Genomic DNA, 18,441 nt, shown 5'->3' on the forward strand with positions numbered 1-18,441 from the left:
AAGCAGCCCCCTCCTGCAAAGGATGGAGTGCAACCCAATTTAAGCTCATCTGTACAAAAAAAGGATGATATGCAACAGAAAAACTCCTTGCAACAACCTGCGTTCCATCATCAGACCATGACAAAACCAAACTCACTAAGGTGCACTGCAAACAAATACAAACTCGTACAAGGACAAGAAATAAAAAATGCTGAATGGAATAAAAAGACAACTACCCTGCTGATATGCATTCATATGGATTCCTAGAAAGTCCTTGCAATGACAGCCATTCAAATCACGTGCCAAAAACTGGATAACTTCAATCACGCATAATAGGGATAAAACACACAACATATTTAGACATCTTTGACATTTTATTCTAATAGCATTACAGTGCTTGTTCTGTCGAAAGTAACTGAAAAGATACAAAAATGAGTACTTGTGAAAAAGAAAGCAACAAATATTACATGTGAACAAATCAGATGAAACATACAAACAGAACTTCCAAACAGCCCCCAGTTCTTCAGTGTTGATCAATTAGAAAAAAGGCTGGCTTTGGTGGTAAAAATTACCCTTGCAGCGGGATGTCACTGGTAAGTATACAACACACACAAAATGGAATAAGGCCAAGTCCATTGTAACACTAGAATGGAATGATTCTCAAACATGCTTCATTCCTACAAGAAACTGTTCAGCATTAAATTCACAGAATTGGAAAAAATACAGTACTTGATACTGACTGTAGCCATAAAGAGCAAATACCTAAACTATGATCCATGGAGAAGTTCTTGTACCCCAAAACTGACCAAAGGAACAACCTTCTGAGCAAAAATTCCAGTGTCCGAAGTTGCAAGGCTTTATACACGTGTCAAACAGGCTTTATAAGTGTCAAACTGCATTTAATTTAAAACAAACATCCAAGTTGACGCAAAATGAGACATTCTCCTCTGTAATATCAAGTCTTTCAGCCTTAAACATTTAAATTTTAACATTAAATTTTATTTTCATTAAAGACAAGATTCCACATTAAATTTTACAGGCAAAAAAATGCACATTCACATCTTTCAGCAATGTTGTTAAGGTACAGTACTGAATTCTAATAACAGAACTGTGGCTATAAAAATACTGCTAAAATGCAACCAAATGAAAGCTGCTCAGTGCCCAACTGCAGTCTGAATGTTGGCCAACAGCTTGCCTGAAGGACTGCTGCAAATAAGTGAAAAAAAATTCCAGATGAAGTCTGAACAAATGGTACTTTTTTTTATAAAAGCTTTAAAAATGCTTACAAAATGTTACTGTGCATTCATCTATCCATTTCGATGCTTAAAACCTTTAGCTTAACCAGTCTAATACAGCGGAAAAAAAACTCCCCCACAGCAACACCCATTATTTGCTTACACAATTTATTAATTCAAAAGGTTACAAGGTTAAAGAAATGGGTGTACACTAAAAATCTTGGAATAAAACAAATGATTCAAGTGTCACTTTTCTTTCACTGGCCAAAGAAAGGAAAGCCCTCAACATTGTGACATATCAGATAAAATGGTATCTTGCCACAAAACTCTGCACAGATCACAGATCTCATAACCAACAGGATAAGGCTGTATTGCACGATGCATGCGCACTGTTATCCACATATGTTGATCCATTTAAATAACCCCCCTCCCAAAAACTAGAGAAAACAAGTCAAGTACATATTGCATAGGAGTGCCAGAAACTGACTCACTGCAGGCAAAAACTATTTACATTAAATAAATCTAATTATTTTTTGAAACTTACTCCAAACATATGCAGTGCGATGTAATATACCAAAAATAAAAGTACATCAGCTTCCGGCACCCAATACCACAAAAGTAGCCATTAGCCACACTAGAGAATGAAGCAGAGGGAAGGGTGGGAAGAAACAAGTAAAGAAAACAAAAGGAGTAAAGTACATTCCTCATTCTCATTTCATGTGGTTTGAACGAAGTTGATTGGATAGCCAGTCCAGTCCTTCATAAAGGCCATCTCCACTAGTTGCACAGGTTGCCTGAATGTACCAGTTCCTATGACGGAGTGAATGTAGTCCAAGTTTGTCTGTAATCTCTGCTGCATTCATTGCATTAGGCAAATCCTGTAAAGAAAAAGCGACCTTAATGCTTTCACATATACAAGGAACCCTACAGAACACTGAAGTTAAAAGAATTACAAAACCAAAACAAATAGCAAGGATAAAAAAATAAAACATGCGGATTTCCTTACAAAACTGACATGCTGAAAAAGAAGGAAGAAAGTACAGTTGTGTACACTTACCATAAATGCAGATGTTAGCCTGAATACGAGGGTCTTCAGATTTCTGCAACGGATGCTGTCACTTCCATGACGTCAGGTCGTCAGGGGTACAAAACATGCAGCCGACTCAGTTACATCAGTTTTTCTTGCCCCAGATGTCAGGTGTGCCCACAATAAAGCAATTATATGGTATGGTACACCCCCATCAAAAAGCAAATTCACATAAATATACATATACAAAACAAGAAAGAAAGATAGAGCCAAGAGAAGTCAGGGGGCTGAAGAGGACTGCAACAGTGAATACACTAACATCTACATTTATAGTAAGTGTACACAACTGTACTATGTTTTTCATGTTTCACTGTTGCAGTCATCACATTTGGGTTGATTCCCAAAGCTAAGGAAGGGAGGAGGTAGTTCAAGAGCATTAGAACCAGCTATTAAGCCCTGCAAGACTGCTGTGGCAAATCCAGCTCTGGATTTAGAAAAGATAGGCAGGTGGTAAAGCTTGGTGAAGGTATGTACAGAGCTCCAGAGAGCAGCTTCCAGGATGTCCCTGGTAAGGACTCCTGAGAAATGCCGTAGATGTGGGTACAGCCCTGGTGAAATGTGATCTTATCTCCTGTGGGGTAGGTTTTCCATGGTGCTTGTAGCAGAAATTAATGCAATGGGCTATCCATTTGGAAATTGTTTGCTTTGAAATGGCCTTCCGCTCTGCCCCTGCAGCAAAGCTAACTAGCAGCTGTTCAGATTTTCTGATAGATTCTATTTGGACAGGACTAAGCCTAAGTTGTCTGTGAACATCCAGAGATTGCAGTATTTGTTCCCCTTTGTTTTGTGGATTAAGGAAAAAAAGTAGGCAAATGAATGGACTGATTTAGGGCTTTGTGGATTAAGGAAAAAAAGATTTAGGGCCACAGTAGACACCACCTTAGGCATAAAGGAACGATTAGTCTTTAGGGAAACCCTGTCCACATGGAAGACAATGAATGGTTCCACTGCCATGAGGGCCTGTAATTCAGACACTTTTTGCTGAAGTGACAGCTAGAAGGAAGGCTGTTTTCCAAGACAGGAATTTCAACTCTGCTGTAGCAGCTGGCTCAAAGGGGGGGGCTTTTCCAATACAAAGTTAAGGTCCCAGGCTAGAGTGAGAGCTCTCCTGGGGGGTCTTAAATTGTTGGCCCCTCTAAGGAATTGCTTTAGCAAGGGGTGAGAGAAGAGGGGTGGCTCAGTTTTATAATGTGCTGAAATGGCAGTGGCAAGAATTTTAATTTCACACTGAGCTAATCGAAGGAAGGACACTGAGCAAACGCGGATCTATAATACATAACATTAAGTATCCTGTTTTTTTTGCTTATTTTGTTAGTTATTTATACCACTTTGTGTACTGTATATTTTTCTAGTTAGTTTCACGGTGTGTGAGGTATTAACTGGAAATTGTCCACTTTTACTAAGCATCTGCTGGGTTGTTTCTTATAACTTGTTTGCAATTAAACACTTTCTCCAGAGGCTCCTTTTGCTGTTTAAAGCTTTCATTTAAAGGCTCACTGCTGCTTTTCTGCTGAGAAACATTTCTGCAGTTTCTCACCCTCCCTCCTTATTGATATGTTGTTCTTATAGTTGGTGGCTTTGCAGTTGCCCCCCCCCCCCCACTGTAAATTTGATCTGGGACCTCCTCCCAGTCTAGTGTCATTACCTCATTCTACCCAATACAGGGAGAACATTTGAGAAGGCCTATCAGCTTAGTTTCTGCTACTCCTTTCTCTTTCCACAAAAAAAAAAAAAAAAAAAAAAAAAAAAAAAAATTCTAAGCTCGTTTCCTGCCTTTCCTGTGGGTAGTCTAGTCTGGATATAGATTTGCTGTGTCCAGGACTATTTGTAGGCTTCTAGTCCCCAAGCCTTTCTGTGCTGGAGGGAAGCCTTCTAGCTTAATTTTGTTTCTTAGAACCAGCCAGTTTTTTTTGCAGCACTCAAGTCTGGTTCATTGAACTCGGCACTTGTTCAGAACTTATGCGAAGTACTAAAACTACTAATTACTACAGCACTCATTTTCCTCACTGTCTAGAGGAAAACAGTTTCTAGTACTTAAATAAGCACCTATCCAGGCATGTCCAAGGGTCAGCTCCTGGTATTTTCTCCCGTCTACCTGATGCATCTTTGCATCTTGGGGCAATGCAGTAATTGCCTCATGTACACAGACAACCCTCTCTTCCTACCACCAAACACTATAACCTGTGAGAGATGCACTTATATAGCCAAACTGGAAGCAAAGCGCTCCCCACGCAAGACTAGACTAGATAGTCAAGAGGAGAAGGTAAACACTTGCACCTCACTCAGCACATAGTCCCTCAAAACCTACACCACCAAAACATACATAGAAACACAACACGCACACCTACATTTGCGGAGGCTCTCAGTAAAAACCTGCCCAAGCAACAGGGACCTCCAAAACAGAAACAAGGAAACTCCACCCAAACACAACCCAAATGACACATAGCCCACAAACTCAGTGTGCCACTCAACCACAGCCCATAAGGCATAACAACGTACCCAACACTCTAGTCATTGGTGACTCTAGTCAGGCACACTGATGTTCCACTCACCAGGCTAAACCAGGAGAAAGTTACTGTCAGCTGCCTGTCGGTTGCCAGGATCCGCCACATAATGCATGCACTCGGGTCACTCCACAACAAGTACAAATATGACTTATTGTCCATGTTGGTGTGAATGACCGGAGACGTACCTCCTTGGAATACATGAAAAGGGACATGGAGGAGCTGTCCGATCTTTAAGCCCAGGCAGTTATGACCCTAGCCCAGAGTAGCATCCTGCCATCACCCACAGTACAAGGACAAAATGACTGACTTCAACAATTGGCTAAGCTTCTGGTGTCATTCTAAGGGGATCCAGTATCTGTCTGCCTGGGATGACATGATCGACAAACCACGATGCTTTGCCAGAGATGGCCTGCACCCGTCGCCCCTGGGATTCCGGACAGTGGCGAAGGCTCTAGCCACCCCTATAGTGCCTTTTTTAGGCAAGGTTCAAATGACAAATTCACCACCCTAACAAGTACAGGCAAGAAGAATCTGAGGGTATTGCTACTCAATGCTAGAAGTCTAAACCTCAAAATGCACTCACTCGAGGCACTCCTTAAAATAGAGAACATAGACATTGTGCAGACACAAATCTGGTTCAAGGCTCCAGGGAGTACCCCTGCATTACCAGGCTATAATTCATACCACACCTTTCGGCAACCCAACCTGGATGAAATACTAAAGGCGAAGGCATGCCCATATTCATTAAGGATATCCACACCTCCAGGCTAGTTGCTCAATGCATAATGCATCCGAGACTATCCAAGTGCAACTAACTCTGGGCAAGACCGCAATCCAAACTGTAGCTTGCTACAGATCCCCCATCATGCCCAAGGACTCCCACTTCTCATTTCTTGATGCACAGGAAAATATTAGGGTACAACCTAACACCCTAATAATGGACGATTTCAACTACCTACCATTAACTGGAAAACTACTCATGTACCAACTCTTGTGCTCAAACGTTTTCTGGAATTCATAAATTCCAATGCCATGGATCAACTTATCCACACCCCCACCAGGGGCAGCAATAGCCTTGACCTGGTTATTACCAACATGGGCAACTGGTGCCCACACCAGAGGTCAATTCCTCATTGGTCAGATCAGACCACAAGCTAATTACCCTAGACATCCACATCCCTCCCCCACCACCCATTAGGGAAACAGTAAAACATTTCTCCAAAGCCAACTTCATGCTTCTTAAGACAGAAGTGGCAAACTTCACGACACCCATGCTGACGGACAATAGAGGTATGACTGCTGAATTCTACACAAATGCACTTTATAAGCACTTATACGAGTGCATGGATCGTGCAATCCCTAACAAAACCAAGATGCTATCCTCCAAAAAAAGGAAGCCAATCTGGTGTTCCCCTGGCATAAACAAACTCTACAACAGAAGAAAGAAACTGTTGCAAGCAAAAAAAAAAAAAAAATAGTAAAATCCCATGATTGGAGAAACTCCCTGGTCAGCCTCAGTAAGAAGCTGAGATCCCTCAAAATCCTCTAAAGCTAGTTAAGAAAACTAGATCGCCACTGACTCTAAAGACAACCACAATGCATTCTATAGCCATGTCAAGAATCTCAATGGCAACACTCAGATCTGCTCTGGGTTACAGCACAATGGCACTAAATATACAGAACCAACTGATATTGCCAACATCCTGGCAGATAGATTCAGTGCTAACTTTACCCCCCTGTCATTCCCTAAAGGGCCCATCTCTATACCAGAAGAATGCAAAGTTCCTGTAATAACAGCTGCACAGATAAAAAAAAAAAACACTATCCAAAGCCAAGAACACAGCATCCATGGGACCTGACAACATCCCAGGCTGTGTTCTACATGAACTACAGAATGAACTGGCACCCCTCCTAAGTACCATGTTCAATGATAGCCTCACCTCAGGCTATGTGCCCACTGAATGACACAGCGACAGTTATACCACTCCACAAAGGGGGAGCCACCAGAGACCCCGGAAACTACCGCCCCATTATCGTAACGAGCCAGGTCTGCAAGGCTATGGAACTTATAAACAATGACATTGGTCATCTCCAAACTCAGGGCCCCAGCCAGTTCGGGTTTGTAAAAGGCAGATCATGTCTCCTAAACCCAACAGACTTCTTTGAAGCAGTCACGAAAGCCGTAGATGAGGGTAAGGTGGTTCACACAGCCTATTTAGATCTCGCCAAGGCTGTCGACACCATCCCCCACTCAGGGATTTATATGTAGTGTAGTGAGTTTATCTACAATTCCAATGTCACAAGATGGGTTGCCAACTGGCTCACTGACAGAACACCACACTGTGAAAGTAGCAGACTCCAAATCCAACTTCAGACAAGTGGAGTACCACAGGGTTCAGTCCTGGGTCCTCTCCTGTTTGGTATCTACTTCTCTGAAGTACAGGCCAACACAGAAGGTCTTTGGCTAAAGAAGTTCGCAGATGACTGCAAACTAGGAGCCATAATCAAAACTCCAACAGATGTGGACATCCTACAAAAGGGCCTGGCTGAGACAGATGCCTGGTGTCAAAGCCATGGCCTCAAGCTCAATGCCAAAAAGTGCATTGTCATCCCTTTTGGTAAAAACTCTGTACCCATGAACGACCACATAGATGGTAGTCTAACACCGAAAGTGTAACAGACCTTGGGACACAGGTGGACAGTAGCCTCGCCTTTGATAATCACATCGCCTCAGTACTGAGGAAATCCTTCTATGTGGCACACACCACAAAAGGTTTCTCATCCAGGAAAAAAAAAAAAAAAAAAAAAAAAAAAAGAGAGGTCATTGTTCTCCCTCTACTTAGTCACTCATTAGACCCATTATAGTGTACAATGCCCCTTTTGGTATGTACCTCACAAGACCTCAACTGGAAAGGCCACAGAAATACTTCACAAAGAGGATTACCGGCCTCAAACAGATTCCCTATGCAGACCGTCTCAAAAAACTGCAGCTTTACTCCATTGCATATCACCTACTCAGAGGCGATCTCTGCCAAACACACAAAGCTGTCAAACCCAGAGCTTTTAGACATGCTCCACAAAGAAATCCCAATCCCTATGAGCTACACGCTCTAGGGACTTAAACCTTGTCACCACAATAAACAGAACATGCTGGAGGGATAGATTCCCGACTTCCCATACTCTGGAACAAACTACCTATCTATATCAAACAAAGCTCCTCATTAGCACTCAAGAAAAATCTTGATGACTGGATGGGAGATAGGAATTTCACCCCGAGGATCACTTCTGTGGCACGGCTCGACAGTGGCGCAGGAAAATTTTCTTGGGTGGCGAAAGCCACGGTACCCTTAGGCCCTAGGGCCAATAGCCTAGTACCTACCTATGAATGAGAAGGATAAGCCCTTGTGGAGCATTTCTGTCAAGTACTGTAGAACATGAGGTAAGCTATGCACCGTTGTGCCCATCCCCTGAGCCTGGCTCCAGGAACAGTATCTTTCCCACTTTTCAGCATAGGATTTTCTAGTACTAGGCCTCCTTGCCTCCAGAATGACATCCAGTACCTGCTGAGGAATGCTAGAGGAGAGCTCAAGGAATTAGTCAGGCTGCAAGGTTCAGGGTTTGAAGCAGAGGGTGCAGAATCTGGCCCGCCTGCTGGGACAGCAGGGAAGGGGTCTGAGGCAGGTGCCATTGTTGTAGCAGTCTCATACTGAGCAAGAGGGGATACCCAGTGCTGGCGTGGCCAGTCTGGTGCAATCAGTATTGTCCTTTGCTTGTCCTGTTTGATCTTTAGTAAAATCGAGAGGAGAGGCAGAGGGGGAAAGGCATAAACCAAGAGGCTTTCCCAGGTAAAGAAGGCATCCACTTTTCCAAGCTTGACTTTGGGGAGTTTTGGTGCAGAATATAAGTGGTAGTTCTGAGGGGAGGCAAAAAGGACTACTTCTGGGGTCCTCCATTTGTTCCTCAGGGGGTTGAATATTTTGGGTTCTAATTTCCATTCATGTGGGTCCATGAGATTTTTGCTCAAGTCATCTGCCAGTGAATTTAGTTTGTCTGGCAGGAACTGAGCTTGTAGGTGCACTTGGTAGCTGAAGGCTGCACTCCACAGAGCCATGGCTAGTCTGCAGAGAGAGTAGGAGTAGGTTCCCCCCTGCTCGTTTATGTACCACAACTTTGATGTTGTCGGTATTTACCAATAGTGGTCCTGGAAGAATAAGGTCTTTGAAGGCTGTCAGAGCACTCTGTACAGCCAACATTTATTTTTGATCGATATGCAGGTGCATCTGTCTCTGGTTCCATTTGCCCTGAATGCACTGCCCTGCCATGGGAGCCCCCCCCCATGCATAGTCTGATGCGTCTTAGGGATTTGGGTGGCAGGGGGTAGAGTGCAAGTCCCTTGTTGTGGTAACAGGCCTCTGCCCACCAAAGGAACTCTCCTTAGACAAGGAATCATAGGAAAGTACAGTTTTGTACCTACCATAAATGTAGATGTTCGAGTGGTTATGCTGCTGCAGTCATCACACTTGGGTTATCCTGCCGTCAGGCGGTCCCTGCAGTCGGCCTGAATTCCAAAGCCTTGGTCCGGCGTCGGTTGTAGTCGCTTCTTCCCTGACGTCAGTGCGGCAGGGGTATAAAAGAGGCAGCAGACACCATTTTCTTCAGTTTTTCTTGCCCCAGATGTCAGGTGCCCCAAACTAAGAAGGCAAAATAAGAAACTTGCAAAACATACCTTAGTGTAAAACAATAGTAGTAGATGTAAGCAAATACACCATATAGACATGCATCCCAAAGGTAGATGTACCTGGAGGTATAATAAAAGCCTTGTTAGGTAGAGGGGATGGAGGGAGGGTAACCTGGACTGCAGCAGCACAACTACTCGAACATCTACATTTATGGTAGGTACAAAACTGTACTATGTTCATCGTGCTATGCTGCTGCAGTCATCACACTTGGGTAGAGTCCCAAAGCTATGGTTGGGTGGTAGGAACTAAACTGGGTTAGATGCAGCTAGGATGCCTTGCAGAACTGCAGTGGCAAACTCAGCTCTGTTTTTTTGAGTATAGAGGAAGGTGGTAATGCTTGGTGAAGGTGTGCACTGAACTCCAGGTAGCTGCCTTCAGAATGTCCTTGGTTGGGACTCCTCGGAGGAAGGCTGCTGAGGTTGCTGTAGCCCTGGTAGAGTGAGACCTAATACTAACAGGCACTGCTTTCCCATGGTGTGAGTAGCAAAGGCGGATGCAATGTGCTATCCATTGGAGATGGTCTGTTTTGAAATGGCCTTTCCTTCTGAGCCTGGTGCATAGGACACAAGGAGTTGATCAGATTTTCTGAAGGCCTTAGTCCTGTCCAAATAGTAACGTAACTGTCTGTGAATGTCCACAGAGTGAAGGAGTCTTTCTCCTTTACTCTGTGGGTTTGGATAAAAGGTGGGCAAGTGTATGGTCTGATTGAGAGCCACGCTGGATACTACCTTTGGCATGAAGGAAGGATTGGTGCGCAAAGATGCTCTGTCCGGATGGAAAATGATGAAAGGTTCCACTGCCATAAGAGCCTGCAGTTCTGAGACTCTGCGTGCTGAGGTGATAGCCAGCAACAGGGCTGTTTTCCATGACAAACATTGAAGCTCTGCTGAAAAGGCTGGTTCGAAAGGAGGAAGTGTTAATTTTTCCAGTACAAAATTTAGATCCCAAGTTGGAGTTGGTGGTTTTCTGGGGGGGTCTTATATTTTTTGCCCCTCTGAGAAACTGCCTTAGCAAAGGAGGAGAGAAAATGGGAGGAATCATAATGAGCTGAAATGGCTGAAGCATGGATCTTTATGGATGAGAAGGAAAGGCCTTTGTGTAGCATCTCAGCTAGATATTGGAGTACGAGTGGAATATTTGGGATGCCAGGATTTAGGCTTCTGGCCCGATTCCATACACAAAATCTTTTCCATTTGTCTGAGTAAGTTTTTCTGGTGCTGGGCCTCCTGGCCTCCAAAATGACATTTTGGACGTCCTTAGAGAGAAGTGTTTGATAATTTAAGGTATTTTCCATGCAGCTAGATTTAAGGTCCTTAGTTGACTGTGAAAGATCTGAGAGTTTTGTTGGGTTAAAAGCAGAGGGAATTGAGGTAAGATCCATGGAGGGCTGCGAGCCAAGTTTCGTAGTAGTGGGTACCAGTATTGACGTGGCCAGTCCGGAGCAATGAGGATCATCTGTGGTCTCTCTGATCTGGCTTTTAGTAATACCTGGGTCAGTAAAGGCAGAGGAGGGAAGGCGTAGACTGACAATGCTGTCAAACTGAATGATAGGGCATCCACTTTCCAGGCCAGGGGATGATAAACCTTTGTGCAAAATTTTTGTAGCTGGCAGTTGTTGGTTGAGGCAAACAGATCTATGTCTGGTGGTCCCCACCTTTGAGTTATCATTGAGAATACTTGCGGGTGCAGTCTCCATTCATGAGGGTCTGTCAAATTTCTGCTTAATTCGTCTGCCAATGTGTTCTCCTTTCCTGGCAGGAATTGTGCTTGCAGCTGTACTTGGTAATTTAATGCTGTGTTCCACAAGTCCATTGCCTGTCTGCATAGTGGGTAGGAGTGCGTTCCTCATTTGTTTATGTACCACAGAACTGTGGTGTTGTCTGTCCTTATGAGAAGTTGTCCTGGATGCAAGAGGTCCTTGAAGGCTGTCTGTGCATTTTTTACAGCTAGCATCTCCTTTTGATTGATGTGTAGTTGCCTTTGGTTTGCAGACCATTTGCCCTGTATGCATTGTCCTGCCATGTGTGCACCCCAGGCGTAGTCTGATGAACTGTTGTCAAGGTTTGGTTTGCTGGAGGCGAGACAAAAGGAAGGCCCTTGTTTGCTTGGCATGCTTGAGCCCACCATAGAAACTCCTTCTGAAGGCAGGGAATGAGAGTTGTACTTGCTTCGAGGCTGTGTCTGTGTTGGGACCATACACTTTAGGTACCATTGTAGTTCTCATAGGCAGTCTTGCATATGCAACTAGTTGAATGCAGGATGCCATGTACCCCAATGCCTGCAGGAATTTCCTTGCAGTGAGCTGGGTAGAAGTTGCCATCTTTTTGAAGTACTGAGCCAGTTGTTTTTGCTGGTCTGGCATGAGGTAAGCCATCTGGGCCGTTGTATTCAAGCTGGCACCCAGGAAAATTTCTTGTGAGGGTATTAGTTTTGATTTCTTTTTGTTTACTGTGTACCCTAGGCAACTTAGTAACTTTGTTACAAATGCCAGATGCTGTAGTAGGATGTCTTTGCTGTCCGCTTGGATCAGGCGGTCATCCAGATATGGATAAATTTATATTCCTCGTTGTCTGCAGTATGCAATTACTGATGCCAGGCATTTCGTGAATACTCTGGGCACAGTAGATAAGCCAAAGGGCAATGCAGAGAATTGATAATGCGTTGTGCCTGCCAAAAATCTGAGGTATCTTCTGCAATCTTGTCTGATAGGGACATGCAGGTATGCCTCTTGGGAGGTCCAACGTTGCCCAGCATGGGAAGAAGCTGCTGTAGTGTGAGCATTCTGAATTTGGGAATGTCCAGGAACGTGTTTAGAATTGAAAGGTCTAAGATGGGTCTCCAGGCTTTGTCCTTTCTTGGTACTAGAAAAGTACAGTTTTGTACCTACCATAAATGTAGATGTTAGAGTGTTCACCCTGCTGCAGTCATCACACTTTGGAATTCCGGCCGACTGCGGGACCGCCTGATGACAGGATAACTCAAGTCTTGGTCCGGCATCAGTTGCTGTCGCCTCTTCCCTGACGTCAGTGCGCCAGGGGTATATATAATGCAACCGACGCCATTTTCTTCAGTTTTTCTTGCCCCAGATGTCAGGTGCCCCCAAAAAAGTGGTCAGAATTGGTCCCAAATGGAGTGAACACTGCACAAACAAAATCCCTTCAGCTATAAGCAAATACATCAGTAAGGCATAGAAGAGATTTTGCCAGTAGATCAGAGGGGATACAGGGAGGGTAACCTGGACTGCAGCAGGGTGAACACTCTAACATCTACATTTATGGTAGGTACAAAACTGTACTATGTTCATCGTGTTACCCCGCTGCAGTCATCACACTTGGGTTGAATCCCAAAGCTAAGGTAGGGGGGAGGTATCGGAGGGTTAGTGGAGGCAATAAGGCACTGCAAAACTGCAGTGGCGAAGCCCGCCCTGGACTTAAGAGTAAAGAGGTAAGTGATAGTGTTTGGTAAAGGTGTGTACTGAACTCAAGTTGCAGCTTCTAAAATTTCCTTGGTTGGAACCCCGCTGAGAAAGGCTGTAGAGGTAGCTGTTGCCCTGGTACAGTGGGATCTAGTGGTAGCAGGAACTGGTTTCCCATGATGGGCATAGCAGAAACATATGCAATGACCTATCCATTTAGAAATGGTTTGCTTAGAAATAGCCTTCCCTTGAGAAGCTGTAGCATAGGATACAAAGAGCTGGTCAGTTTTTCTGAAAGCCTTAGTTTTGTCCATGTAGTAACGAAGCTGCCTGTGAATGTCCAAGGAATGCAGGAGTCTCTCACCTTTGTTCTGTGGATTGGGGAAGAAGGTGGGAAAGTGGATGGTTTGATTTAAAGCTACACTGGAAACCACCTTAGGCATAAAGGAAGGATTAGTTTGTAGAGAAACTTTGTCTTGATGAAAAATGAGGAAAGGTTCCACTGCCATTAGTGCCTGTAGCTCTGAGACTCTCCTAGCTGAAGTTATTGCTAGGAGCAGGGCAGTCTTTCATGATAGGAACTGAAGATCTGCAGAGAAAGCTGGTTCAAAGGGAGGTAGCGTTAGTTTTTCCAGAACAAAGTTGAGGTCCCATGTTGGTGTTAAGAGCTCTCCTGGGTGGTCTAATATTATTTGCCCCTGAGGAACTGCCTTAGAAGAGGATGTGAAAATAAAGGTGGATCCGTGTTGTAGTGAGCTGAAATAGCTGAAGCATGGATTTTAATTGAGGAAAAGGAAAGTCCTTTGTGCAACATCTCTGCTAAATACTGTAGAATGTGAGGCATGTGAGGATGAATTGTGTCTTGGCCTTTAGCTTGGTTCCAGGCACAAAACCTTTTCCATTTGTCCGAATAAGCCTTCCTGGTTGCTTGGCCTCCTGGCTTCCAGAATAACATCCAGAACTGCTTGTGAGAGAGGAGCTGGTTGGATGTTTAGTTGATTTGCCATGCAGCCAGATTTAAAGTTTTGAGCTGGCTGTGAAGAATCTGTTTTGTTGTGTGAGCGAATGGGGCATTTGAGGCAATATCCATGGTGGGCTGTGGGCCACATTTTTCAATAGTGGGTACCAGTGCTGGCGTGGCCAAGTCTGGGGCTATGAGAATCAGTCGTGGTCTCTCCTTTTTGACCTTCAAAAGAACCTTTGTGAGGAGAGGTAATGGAGGGAAGGCATATGCGGTCAGGTTTTTCCCACTGAAAGGAGCGTCCACTTTCCAAGCTTGATGGTGGAATGTCCTTGTACAAAATTTTGTCAGTTGGTAGTTTTGAGGACTGGCAAACAGGTCTATGTTTGGAAGGCCCCATTTTTGAGTTATCATTGCAAATATTTGTGGATCTAGTTTCCACTTGTGGGGATCTTTGATGTTTCTGCTGAGGTAGTCTGCCAATGTGTTGTTCTGTCCTGGCAGGAATTGAGCTTGTAACTGGACTTGGTAGGCCAGAGCTGTGCTCCATAAGATCATTGCTTGCCTGCATAGAGGGTAGGAATGTGTACCCCCTTGTTTATGTACCACATTACTGTGGTGTTGTCCGTCTTTATTGCAAGTTGTCCTGGATGTAATAGATCCTTGAAGGCTGTCAGAGCTTTCTGTATAGCTAGCATCTCTTTTGATTTATGTGCAGATTTCTTTGATCTGCAGTCCATAGGCCTTGAATGCATTGTCCTGCCATGTGTGCCCCCCAGGCGTAGTCTGAAGCATCTGTTGTGATAGTCTGCCTGGCTGGGGGCAAGGTGAAAGGCTGATCCTTGTTGAGGTGACATGCCTGTGACCACCATAGAAATTCCTGTTGTAGGCAGGGAATGAGATATTTTGTGTCCAAGCTGTGGCTGTGTTGAGACCATACGCTTTTTAGGTACCACTGTAATCTCCTCATATGCAGCTTTGCAAATGGTATTAGTATGCAAGATGCCATGAAGCCCAAAGCCTGCAGAATTTTTCTTGCAGTTAATTGGGTCTTTGTTGCCATTGTCTTGAAATATTGAGTCAGTTGTAGTTGCTTGTCTGGCGTATGATAAGCCTTCTGGGCCGTTGTATTCAAGCTGGCATCCAGGAATGTCATTCTTTGTGAGGGTACTAGTTTTGACTTCTTTTCGTTTACTGTGTACCCCAGGCAGTTTAGTAGATGCTTTACAAAGGCCAGATGATGTAAGAGAATCTCTTTGCTTTCTGCTTGGATGAGGCAGTCGTCCAGGTATGGATACATCAGAATTCCTCTTTGTCTGCAGTATGCAATTACTGGTGCTAGGCATTTTGTGAAAACTATGGGCACAGTAGATAAGCCAAAGGGTAGTGCAGAGAATTGGTAATGGGTTGAACCTGCAATGAAACGGAGGTATCTTCTGCAAATTTGTCTGATAGGGACATGCAGGTATGCCTCCTTGAGGTCCAACGTTACTAGCCATGCTTCCTTGCCCAACATGGGAAGTAGCTGCTGTAGTGTTAGCATCTTGAATTTGGGTACTTGTAAGTGTTTAGAATTGAAAGGTCCAGAATTGGTCTCCAGGCATTGTCCTTTCTGGGCACTAGAAAGAGTCTCGAGTAAAATCCTTGGCCTTGCTCTCGAGTAGGTACCAGTTGAATGGCTCATGTCCATGAGAGCTGTAATTTGCTTCTGTGCCTCTGCCCACTGATTTTGTGGCAGGTTTGGCATTCCTCTTTTCATTGGCAAGGTGTGAAAGTGGAATCTGTATCCTCTTAAAATTATGTCTAGGACCCATTTGTCCTTTGTGACAATGTGCCAGTTGTCTGCAAAAAGTGCGAGTTTTCCCCCCAAGGGGGCTGCCAAGAGAGTATTGCTTGGCCAGATGAGGTGCAAGTCATTGAGTTTGCCTTCTGGTGGATTGAGACCTGTCTTCTCCTCCCTTCTGTGTTGTAGTGCCCCATTGGCGAGGTTTATACTGGGCTTGTGGTGGTACTCTGCCCCTTGGGCGTCTGTATTTACCCCTCTGCGGTCTGTCAGTGGCTGGAAAGGGCCAATTTTTTGTTGGCCAGTTTCTGCTGAAGCGAGGGGGTTGTACTTGTAGGAAATATTTGACTGCCTGCATAGATTTTGCCTCATCTTCCATTTTCTTTAAAACTTCTGCTTTAACTCCAAAAAAAATCCTGCTGTAAGGGAGCATCTAGTAGTTTTGCTTTAACATGATCAGGCAGAGTTTGCTCCTTTAACCAAGCATGCCTACGTATAACAGACCCAGTGAAAGCTGCTCTGCAGGAGGCCTCCAAAGAATCAAACTCACATTGTAAGGTATGTTTGCCCACCTGCTCAGTGGCGTGCAACAGATCCTGTACTTCTTTCAATTCAGATTGTTGCCGGAGAGTGGTTATTCTTTGCTTTAACTGAGAAATTAGAAATTGCTGATACTTAAGCATATGAAATTGACAATTCAGTGCCCTCATAGCTAGTGTGGCTGAGGTGCAAACCTTTTCCCCCCCACCTGTCTAGTGCTCTGGAATCCCTCTCAGAAGGTACTGGGTTTTTAGCCATAGAAGCCTTAGCCCCCTTGGGACTCTGGGTCAGCTACTGGGCTTTTGTAAAGAAATTTGTGGGAATCAGACACTCTGTAGTATCTGTCAGGCTTAGCCGGAGCAGGAGGTAGAGAGTCTGGGTTGAAACTGGATTCTAAATAGACATCATCCACAATGTCCAAAACTGGTGGGATGGGATGGCAAGTGGTCTGTGTTGGGGGAGTAAAAGAAACTGAGCCTTTTCTTTGAATCAGAGTAGTCTTCACCTTCCCAGTGAAAAAGTTCCCTCAGTGTGTAAAGTTTCCCCAAGTAGTATTCAGGAGGAGAAGCTGAGGGAAGAGAGTCCTCAGCATCATAATCTTCATAAGGAGAGAAGGAATAGTCTTGGTCCTCAGAGGAGTCTGAAGAAATGGACATTTGTTCAGAGGAAGCATAATCTTCCTCTTGTCTAGGCCTTGTGTCAGGAGGAGGCTGTGAACCCCTGATTAAAGAAAGCAAATCTTCAGCCATTTTGAGCATCTGTTTCTTAGGCATAGGGCCTTGAACAGGAGACTGAAGTGCAGTCCTTTTAGATTTAGGAGTCTTCGACTTAGAAAACGTTTTAATGGTGAGAGTAGTCTTGTCTGAAAACGCCTTCAGAAACCGATGGCGTTTCTGTAGCACCGACGTCTTTTGAAGCAAAGTCGTCAGAAGGGCCCGAAGTAAAAGGCTGCGTCGGCCTGGTACATTCCGTCAAAATTTCCGTAGCGGTCTCGGGTTCCAGATCTGCGGTAGTCAGGGGCTGCGTCGGAGCCTCAGAGGACCGGAAAACCGGATCAGCCGAGGCCTCTGAATCTGGCCTGGGCTGCCTGTCCTTATCCCTGTGTTTTTTGTGCACGCCGGTAGTCGGTTGCTCTGACGGCATGGTGTAGTTAAATTTCCTACCGAAGTAGTGTCGTGCGAAATCAAAGCGTCTTTTAATAGTACGCTTATTAAACCTAGCACGTCATGGTCTGGGCCTAGGCAAGGTATGCAATAAGAATGAAAATCCTTAAGGAATTTGCTTCCCACAAGAAATACAATTGTTAACTTTTTCTGACATCGGTCTGAGGCAAGAAAAGTTTCGCCAAATTCTCAAAAATCTCAGGAGTTGGCCGACCGGCACTTGCGAACTGCTTCTGCTTCGGGCACCGCGCGGCAAGAAACACTGAAGAAAATGGCGTCTGTTGCATTATATATACCCCTGGCGCACTGACGTCAGGGAAGAGGAGACAGCAACTGACGCCGGACCAAGACTTTGTAATTCCGGCCGACTGCGGGACCGCCCGACGACAGGATAACCCAAGTGTGATGACTGCAGCAGGGTAAAATGATGAACATCAGTCTTTAGTAAAATCCTTGGCCCTGCTCTTTTGTAGGTACCTTTTGAATTGCCCTCATGTTCAGGAGAGCTGAAATTTGCTTTTGTGCCTCTGCCCATTGGTTTGTTGGCAGATTTGGCATACCTCTCATCCTTGGTAAAGTGTGGAAATCTGTAGCCTCGGGTAATAATGTCCAGAACCCATTTGTCCTTTCTTATGATGTGCCAATTTTGGGAAAAAAGAGCCGGTTGCCTGGGCTAATTTGCTTGGCAGGCGCAGCGGAAAGTCATTGAGTTTGTTTTCTGAAAGGTTGAGATCTGTCGTCTCCCCCTCTGAGTTGCTGTTTGCCATTGTCTAGGCCTGAAGGTACCTTGTGCCTGGCCTCTGCCCTTAGGGCGTCTGTATCTGCCCCTTTGGGGTCTGTCTGAAGCAGGAAAGGACCAGTTTTGATGGCCAGTTTCTGCTGAAGAGAGGTGGTTGCACCTGTAAAAAATCTTTATCTGTTTGCATAGATTTTGCCTTTTCTTCCATTTTCTTTAAAACTTACTCTGCTTTGACACCAAATAATGCATCCTTTTGCAGTGGAGCATCCAGTAACTTTGCTTTGACATGTTCT

The 18,441-nt window shown here is 44.6% G+C and overlaps 1 protein-coding gene across 2 annotated transcripts in view; it reads right to left on the reverse strand.

Annotated features, from left to right (window-relative positions):
* Window positions 1–334: 334 nt before the first annotated feature.
* Window positions 335–18,441, reverse strand: part of ARF1 (ADP ribosylation factor 1) — a 294,325-nt gene continuing 276,218 nt past the window's right edge. For both annotated transcript variants that reach the window (XM_044065884.1, XM_044065886.1), the window contains one exon: window positions 335–2,092. In XM_044065884.1, the coding sequence (XP_043921819.1) occupies window positions 1,925–2,092 (168 nt within the window). In that variant the 3' untranslated portion in view covers window positions 335–1,924. The remainder of the gene's footprint in view (window positions 2,093–18,441) is intronic.

The sequence above is a fragment of the Protopterus annectens genome, chromosome 3.part0, assembly GCF_019279795.1.
Source record: "Protopterus annectens isolate FY-2018-M chromosome 3.part0, PAN1.0, whole genome shotgun sequence".
In the NCBI taxonomy this organism is placed as follows: Eukaryota; Metazoa; Chordata; order Ceratodontiformes; family Protopteridae; genus Protopterus; species Protopterus annectens.